At 37.2% G+C, this 8,820-nt stretch overlaps 1 protein-coding gene across 1 annotated transcript; it reads left to right on the forward strand.

Annotated features, from left to right (window-relative positions):
- The first annotated feature begins 258 nt into the window (after positions 1-258).
- Positions 259-2,404, forward strand: LOC125092610 (heat shock transcription factor, Y-linked-like). The gene is made up of 2 exons (XM_047717015.1): positions 259-858; positions 1,629-2,404. The coding sequence occupies exons 1-2, from the start codon at positions 346-348 to the stop codon at positions 2,316-2,318; spliced, it is 1,203 nt and encodes a 400-aa protein (XP_047572971.1). The 5' UTR covers positions 259-345; the 3' UTR covers positions 2,319-2,404.
- The last annotated feature ends 6,416 nt before the right edge of the window (positions 2,405-8,820 follow it).

The following is an 8,820-nucleotide window of genomic DNA, read 5'->3' on the forward strand; positions in this document are numbered from 1 at the left end:
GGAAGGAAATAATTTTATTTCAGGGGCTAACTATAATTATGTATTTATTTCATTAAAATTTTTTGTAAAAATTAGATTTTATAGATCTTATTTTTTTGGTCATTGTCTACATAAGTTTAAGTATTTTATTTTTACTGAATGAATTTCAAAAGGAAACACTCTGGCTGAATGTTATCCTTTAATTGCTAGGAGACCAAGATCTTGTGATGTCACAACAACTTGGGTGGTGGGCCATTGTGATGGCCTGAATAATTTATCTGTGTAGGCCAGCCAAAGTAGCATTTGAAGCTGCAGTGTTCAAAACCATGCAGATGAGAAACGTAGCTGAAGGAAAACTTATTTGAGATGGCACATGTTTCTTCAGAAATTCAAGATGATTCTCTTAAAAATGGATCGACTGGTTCCGCAGCCTCCATTAGCTCTCCTTTGTGTGATCACACATTCACTGGAGATGTGGACCTGAGGTCTATGATTGAAGAAAATGCTTTTCAGGCCTTGTCAGGAGGATCCTTGATAAAAAGACCACGTTACACATTCTGTGTCTCTGAACCAGATGAAGATAATGATTTTCTTTCTCTGACCTTTCCCAGAAAACTTTGGAAAATAGTTGAAAGTGATCAATTCAAGTCAATTTGGTGGGATGAGAAGGGAACTTCTATAGTGATTGATGAGGAACTTTTCAAGAAAGAAGTTTTGGAGAGAAAGGCTCCTTTCAGAATATTTGAAACTGGAAGTATGAAGAGTTTAGTTCGCCAGCTTAATCTTTATGGATTTAGTAAGATGCGACAGAGTTTTCAAAGATCTGCTTCTTTGGCTGACTTTCTAGCAGAGGAAAAAGAAGTCTCTGTTTTAAGCAAGGTATTTAAAAATGTTATTACTTAAAGAATATATAAGATTTTACTTTGTAAGGCAGTAAATACGGTCATATATATAGCCTAAAGTCAGATTTTTAAATTTCTAATTTTTTAAAAAAAAATTGAGGCTAGAGAATAAATTTTCATACAGTTTTGTTTATTTGTGGAGCATAAGGAATAATATGGAGGACTTGGGAGTTGAAGAGGAGAAGGGAGTTGGGGGAAATTGGAGGGGGTTACGAAACATGAGAGACTGTTGACTCTCAGAAAAAACTGAGCATTTTGGAGGGGAGGTGGGTGGGAGGTTACATGAGCCTGGTGGTATTAAGGAGGGCATGTATTGCATGGAGCACTGGGTGTGGTGAATAAACAATGAATTCTGGAACACAAAGAAATTTTAAAAATAAAAAGAAAAAAGAAGAAAAAGAAAAAAACTGAGGCTAGCTTATGCATGAAGCATTCAGGGTTATAAGAAATTTTGCTGGTATCTTTGACCCTTAGAATGAACTTCTATTTAAATAATAGTTTTAAGTGAAGTGAATAGCAGTTTAAGTGAAACCACTTAAACTGCTATTCACTGTTACTTGTAAATATATAACAGATTTTCACAAACCATAATTAAATGCTTGTTTCCAGTAAGTAAATTTTTAAAAATATAATAATACATATATTATTAGATGCCTTTGTGGGATGAAAGAAGTCAGATTTTACACGTTATCTTCTCTTTTATATTGGTTGGGAATGTCACTTAGTAACTTTCTCCTTTGGTTTTAGTTACAGTTCTATCATAATCCAAATTTTAAACGAGGCTGCCCCCAACTTTTAGTAAGAATGAAACGAAGAGTCGGGATTAAAAATGCTTCTGCAGTATCACTAGTTCAAGATATCAACAAGAAATCCTGCAAAGGAGGGGATAATGTGGACAGTCTTAATTCTGGTTTTGTTGCTAAAACTAGTGGAGAAAGGGTATGTTCAAACTCCACCAATTTAAATGCGCCTCTAATAAGGAAGCCTTCTCCCAGCCAGAGAATTACAACTTCCCCCATGGGAAGTGATTTTTCTCCTGCAACAATGTCAGTCAGACCAGTCAGACCATCGGAACAAGTTGGAATGGAACAACATGCTGTTTTAAACCAGTTGACCACTTTTCACATGCACTCACATAGCAGCTACACTCAAGCAAATGGCCACATTGTGAACTTTGTTACAACTACAACTTCTACATCTCAGTACCGTATCATATCTCCCTTACAGAGCAGTTATTTTGGAACAATGGTGGAGCCTTCTACTTTTTCAACTAGATATGCTGATTTGTCAGCTACTGAGGCTCGTTTTTCTAACCTGCAACCAGTAGGCAACCCATGGTTCACAATACCAATGATAGCTGATACTTCTGCTGCCTCACTTTCAAGGTCAACTCGTCAACCCTCTCCATCATATGCACATCAAACTAATTATAACTGATCTATCAAAAGACTATCATTATGCAAGATAACAAAGATTATCACTTGTTGGCAAATGACCACACATTGGCGATTCTCTTATTTGAACAATAAAATTACATGTTCATCTTCATGGTTTCATTATCTTTATTTTTTGAAATAGAGTAAAATTATTTATTGTATTTTTTTTGTCATTTAACAACATTTGAAGTGCAACCTAAATAAATTATGTTTAAAAAATAATGGGAGCAAAGGAAAAGAAATTGAAGTTAAGTAATTTCTGAAATAGTCCAGGATGAATCAAATTAGGGCATAAATTACAATGATGTGGAAAAGGGCACCTGGGTGGCTCAGTCAAGCATCTGCCTTTGGCTCAGGTCACGATCCCAGGGTGCTGGGATCGAGTCCCACATCAGGCACTCTGCTCAGTGGGGTATCTGCTTCTTCCTCTCTCTCTTCCCCTCCTCCCATGCTTGTGCACTCTCCAATAAATAAACTCTTAAAATTGATATGGAAGTGAATGAAATATAAATCAAATTTAGAAAAGACAAATACACAATATTTACTTTAAATTTTCTCATATTCTCACAGTTATTTAGGAGAGCCCTTGGATTTTAGTTGGCAAAGGCGGTCTTCATTAAAAAATATTCATATTGGAGTATATAACACTCTTATCAGTGTAGCAACCATTATGTTATCACATGCTACAGTCATGGACTACATTCATCAAAATATGTAATTTTACAAGTGGTATTACAGAGGCCTCTTTTACCATAGTGATCTCAAAACATTCCAGTTTGTGCTTTTATTTTCTCCCCCTTGTTAATCCACATTTAAATTTTTTATTTTTTATTTTTATTTTTTATTTATTTTTAATTTTTTTTAATGGGTACATTTATGTTGCTTTCTGATTCCAGTCACAGCCTACTCCAGGCTTAATTCCTTATGCTGTTATGGATGCTTTTTATTTTATTTTTAAAAAAGCTTTTATTAAGAAGATATTTCAATTACAAACAAATTAGCCTTATAACAATTAATCAAATAAATTAAACATATCCCAATATGTGGCACGCAGAAACCAACATGCCATCATCTTTCAGACACTGCTGTTATTAGACCTGGTGAAATGTACATTTGCAGAGAAAATGTCATGGGATACTTTTTTAAAAAATTTCTTTTCAGTGTAACAGAAATCATTGTTTATGCACCACACCCAGTGCTCCATGAAATACATACCCTCCTTAATACACCACCAGGCTCCCCCAACCTCCCACCTCCCTGCCCCTTTAAAACCCTCAGTTTGTTTCTCATGGTCCACAGTATCTCATGGTCCATCTCCCCCTCCAATTTCCCCATCTCCCCCTCCAATTTCCCTCAACTCCCTTCTCCTCTCCATCTCCCCATGTCCTCTGTGTTATTTCTTATGCTCCACAAATAAGTGAAACCATATGAAAATTGACTCTGCTTGACTTATTCACTCAACATAATCTCCTCCAGCCCCGTCCATGTTGATACAAAAGTTGGGTATTCATCCTTTCTGATGATGATAATACTCCATAGTATATATGGACCACATCTTCCTTATCCATTCGTCTGTTGAAGGGCATCTAGGTTCTTTCCACAGTTTGGTGACTGTGGTCATTGCTGCTATGAACATATGGATGCCTTTTAAATTCTGAATCTTGAAATTTGGCATAGTTAAGTGTCTTAAAGACAACTGTTTATGTTAGCAAGTAAATAGGTTTCCATTCCACTGTCCATTTTGAGTTATATTCAAAATCTTTAGCCATGCCAATTCCAATCATATAAATTTTATGCCAGCTCTTTCCTAGGTTTAGAAGTCCCTCTCCTGGATTATTTAGATTACTACTTTAAGCAGATGTAACCTGTTGGTTCCCTTTACTTTATCTTGGACATTGGCACAGATTGAGCATGGTTATGGTCAAGTGGTATGTTTTTATATGTATATATTGAATGAACAATAAATGAATGTTGGTGTAAGCCAATCAAAATTTACTTTTTGTGACTAAATTTCCCTTGTCTATCACTATTATCATAATTGGTCTTACTCTTCACTGGAAATTTTCTTTCAAGGGTAGCTCACAGTCACACACACTACAGATAAAGAGTCTGACTTAATGAAACTAACATCACTAGTTAACACTGCATGCACTAAATTTTCAGTTTCCAATTTTTTTACAATTATGAAACTTGGATATTATGGATATTACTCTACAGGCTTTCCCCCTTCTGTTTCATTGAAATATAGGATTATTTCTCTGCCTTTCACAATTTCTTCAACTTCTGCTTTGACAAGTCATTCCCTGAGAGAATTTGCTACATACTTACCAGCTGTTTCCTTTTTTTTAACTTTATTTTTCCAGTGTTCCAAGATTCATTGTTTATGCACTACAACCAGTGCTCCATGAAATACGTGCCCTCCTTAGTACCCACCACCAGGCTCATTCAATTCCCCAGTCACCTCCCCTCCAAAACCCTTGGTTTGTTTCACAGAGTCCCTCATGATTCTTGTCCCCCTCCAATTTCCGCTAACTCGCTTCTCTCTTCCCCATGTCCTCTGTGTTATTCTTTATGCTCCACAAATAAGCAAAACCATATGAATATTGACTCTCTCTGCTTGACTTATTTCACTCAGCATAATCTCCTCCAGTGCCGCTCTGAAGAAGGCACAATACTCCATAGTATATGTGGACCATATCTTCTTTATCCATTCCTCTCTTGAAGGGCATCTTGGCTCTTTCCACAGTCTGGCAACTGTGGACATTGCTGCTATGAACATTGGGGATACAGATGGCCCTTATTTTGACTACATCTGTATCTTTGGGGTAAATACCCAGTAGTGCACAAATGGCTAACAGACACATGAAAAAATGTTCATCATCATTAGCTATCAGGGAGATTCAAATCAAAACCACACTGAGATACACCTTACACCAGTTCAAATGGCCAAAATTAACAAGACAGTAAACAACAATGTTGGAGAGGATGTGGAGAAAGTGGAACAGTATTACACTGATGGTGGGAATGCAAGTTGATGCAGCCACTTTGGAAAACAGTGTGGAGATTCTTGAAGAAATTAAAAATAGAGCTACCCTATGACCAGCTCTGTTTCTACAACAGTATCCCAACTATTATGCTGACTGATGTGCATAACAGTGACAAAATTCATTCCCTTGGCCTCTGAGATAGCTGGGATTGGGATGAAGTATAGATCTGAACATCCACAGATCTTAGGCTGACAATTGATTCTATCAATCATCTTATTGGATCAACACATATTTTCAAGTTGTCCCTACACAGGAAAACTTTAGAATCATCACTCTGATTTCTTCCTGGAGTTTCAGGACAATAACATGGTCATAGATGTCCATATGCCTTTAAACACTATTTTTTAGTTCTCTGATGTGTAATTATAGAGATTGTAGCTTAGCAACATGGTTAAATGTTCTACATAAATGTTTCAAAGGAAAAAGTTGAGTCCTAAAATAATAAAAAGTGAAAAAGTTTTAAGTGGGGTAAATGGAGAACACGGGGAGAATCAAAAGAAAAAAAATCATGGGAGCAAATGAGAGGATGGATAAGCTGTTCAAAGTATGTGAAGTAAATATGGCAAAAGTAAGGACAGAATAAGGTGTCAGAAAGAAAAGACAGGAAAGTGAATAAGGAAATGCAGAAAACAGGTAAGCATGACTTGAATATGCTTTTCCCACCTCCTAATTCTTTATACTTTAAAGTATAACACAATATAATTTCAATATAACCCATGGTCTCAGAATATTCTAACCCGCAACACATCATGGGATCTCTTGAGATTGAGAATAAAGTGTATCTTTAAACATTGTTCTTGCTTAGGGTCTCACTTAAAATCATTCATCTAAAAAAATAGCTTCCAACATACGGCCCAAAAAGAATACTACAGATATTCTATGAAGGAAATACAGTATTACCTATAATACACATAAGTACAACTACAATTCTTAGGTTTTATGTATAAAACAAATTTTGTAAAAAGACTCTGAAAGGTGGACAAAATAAGTAAATTAATGAAGAACCTCAAGAACCAGCAAATGATGAGTTGGTAATTTCCCTGGACTTTTTAATTTGTGGATGAGGGTATATAGGAGTATGTCTTTGTGCTTGTGTGCATCTGAAAATGTGTTTTTATCTGTGCACCTAGATCTTCTTTTTGCCTTATATTTCACTGACTTGGTCCTAAAGAAACGCAGACATGCAAATAGGCACAGACAAAAATGCCCCAATAAAAACTTTTCTCTATCCACGGGGCTAGGAAAGGAGTATCATACCAAGACAAAAATCTGTTATATACTAATTACTGTACTTTAGCCAACAACAAAAATGGAACCTTTTCACTCAGGTCAGCAAACCCAGGTTAGAATTCCATTGCATCAAGGAATAACAAAGGGCCTCAAGCCTCTGTTGGGATAGTACCAGAGAAGGCCAAGTAGAGAGCTGGGATTTTTTACTACAGTAAAGAGGCACCTCTTTCCTCTTAGCCACAAAGATACCAGTAGGCCTGCCGGGGAGTGGAAGCTTGCTTACTCATCAGTAATGAGGAGTACTTTCTCATCAAGTATCATAGGTAGTTAATGAGGAAATTTGAAATTCTGTTGCCACATAGCAGGACATCTCTTTCCCCTGTTTGAGTGGTATCACACAGATTGCTACAAGAGAAGGAAATTATAACAACATCCAGGGTTTCAAAAAATACCATAAATTTCCAACTTTCAAATAAAAATCACATCCTGTACAAGGAACAGAAAACTCTCAACCTGAATGAAAAATTGGAAGTACCAATAAAGAAATACCAGACATCAGAATCATCTAAGGCTTTAAAACTGCCATGATAAAAATGCTTAAATGTGAAATTTTGAACATATTTGAAAATAATTAAAAGTAGAAAGCATTAAAAAAGTAGAAAGCATAAATATTTTAAATTTCAGCAAAAAAATAAAAATAATGGAAAAACTAGAATGCAAAATAATACAATTAAATTGTATAAGATTATCTGACATGGTGCTAAATGTATGTAAAGGAAGGATTTAAGGCAATTGTAAATAGTGGAGTGCTAAGGAATTTAAAGAAAGGTTTCTACATTTCACTCAACCTGGTTAAAAAAAAAAATCAGAAAAGGGAGTCAGAAAAGGGAGGGAGACAAGATGGCAGAGAAGTAGAAGGCGCTGTTTCAACCTGTCCCCTAAAGTGAGCTCATTACTCACAAAGAACTCTGATCAACCATGAAATCTGCCTGAGATTAGAATTATACACTTCTGGATCTCTATGGGGGCAGAAGATGTCAGTGGGGTGGAAAAGCAGAGTGGGAACATCGGACTGATAAACAAGAGGAAGAAAACAAGAGGGAGGGAGCCACCAGAAGTGACCAATTGGAAAGTCATAATCCAATATGGGAATGCCCTGTGATTGGGGGCCAGCATTAACTTGAAGTCTGTTTGAAAGCACTGAAAAAGAGCAAAAGATCTTAAAGGGAAATTGGTGGAATTGCACGGTTAGGGACAGGGACTTAAGCCCAAGGACTCAGGATGACCACCGCTGGCAGGGAACCAGAGAGCACAGCAAAGAAGCCAGGTCTTTGTCCCTGACCCTGAGAGCATCTGGGTGGTGGCACCCATGAGGGTGAGGGAACCTGCTGTGGACACCAGACAACAGAACCATAGAGTTTTGCACTCTGCACACAAGCTGTACTACCGGAGTCTGAGTCATGCCCTATACCCCCCCTAAGAGAGGTCCGTGCAGGCATTCTCTAGGACCCCAGAGTCTGATCACTCTCAGCCAGGGCCAGTGTGAAAATCTCAGTGTGCTGTCTCTGGTTGGGACCTCTCTGGTGGTCTGGAGCTGCACAGACAACTGTGGCTCATATTTCTCATGGTTTTGGGTGCAAGTGAGAGTTCCTATGATCCCAAAGACTGTGATTGGGGATGTGCTCTGCCAGCGGGAGAGGGAGAATTTATGTGTTTTGGAACACCCAGAGAGGAACAGACAGAGGCTTCTCTCTGAGATGGAGGTCTGGATGCAGTTTGCTTTCCTCTAAACCTCCAAAGAACCACCGAAAGTCACCAAGGGAGAAAAAACAAACAAACAAACAAACCAAAAAACCTCCAGAGAACAAAAGCCTGCAAAACCAGTTTCCACAGAGCCCAGCCCCTTGATGGGGACAGGAGGACTCAACTCTAGCAAGCCTTGCTGAATAACCACTTGGCAGACCCCTCCCCTAGAAATCCAGCCAAAAAAAAAGCAACAACAAAAAACAAAAATAGAAGAAGATAACCACCACTACTTCATAGATACAACTTTATATTTAATTCGTTCCCACTATTCTGGTTATTTTCATTTTTTTAAATATAAGCTTTTAACCAATTTACCATGAGATGTTCAGTACCTCAGATTCCATAAAAACCTTTTAAGCTGAACTTTTTTGATACATATACTTGTGTTTGTCTTTTGCTTTTCTATTTTTAAATTTTATT

The sequence above is a fragment of the Lutra lutra genome, chromosome Y (assembly GCF_902655055.1).
Source record: "Lutra lutra chromosome Y, mLutLut1.2, whole genome shotgun sequence".
Classification (NCBI taxonomy): Eukaryota; Metazoa; Chordata; class Mammalia; order Carnivora; family Mustelidae; genus Lutra; species Lutra lutra.

Coding starts and splice junctions, on each gene's coding strand:
- LOC125092610 (XM_047717015.1), top strand. CDS start 346: ATGGCACATGTTTCTTCAGAAATTCAAGATGATTCTCTTAAAAATGGA. Junction 859..1,628: donor AAGTCTCTGTTTTAAGCAAG/GTATTTAAAAAT, acceptor CTTTGGTTTTAG/TTACAGTTCTATCATAATCC.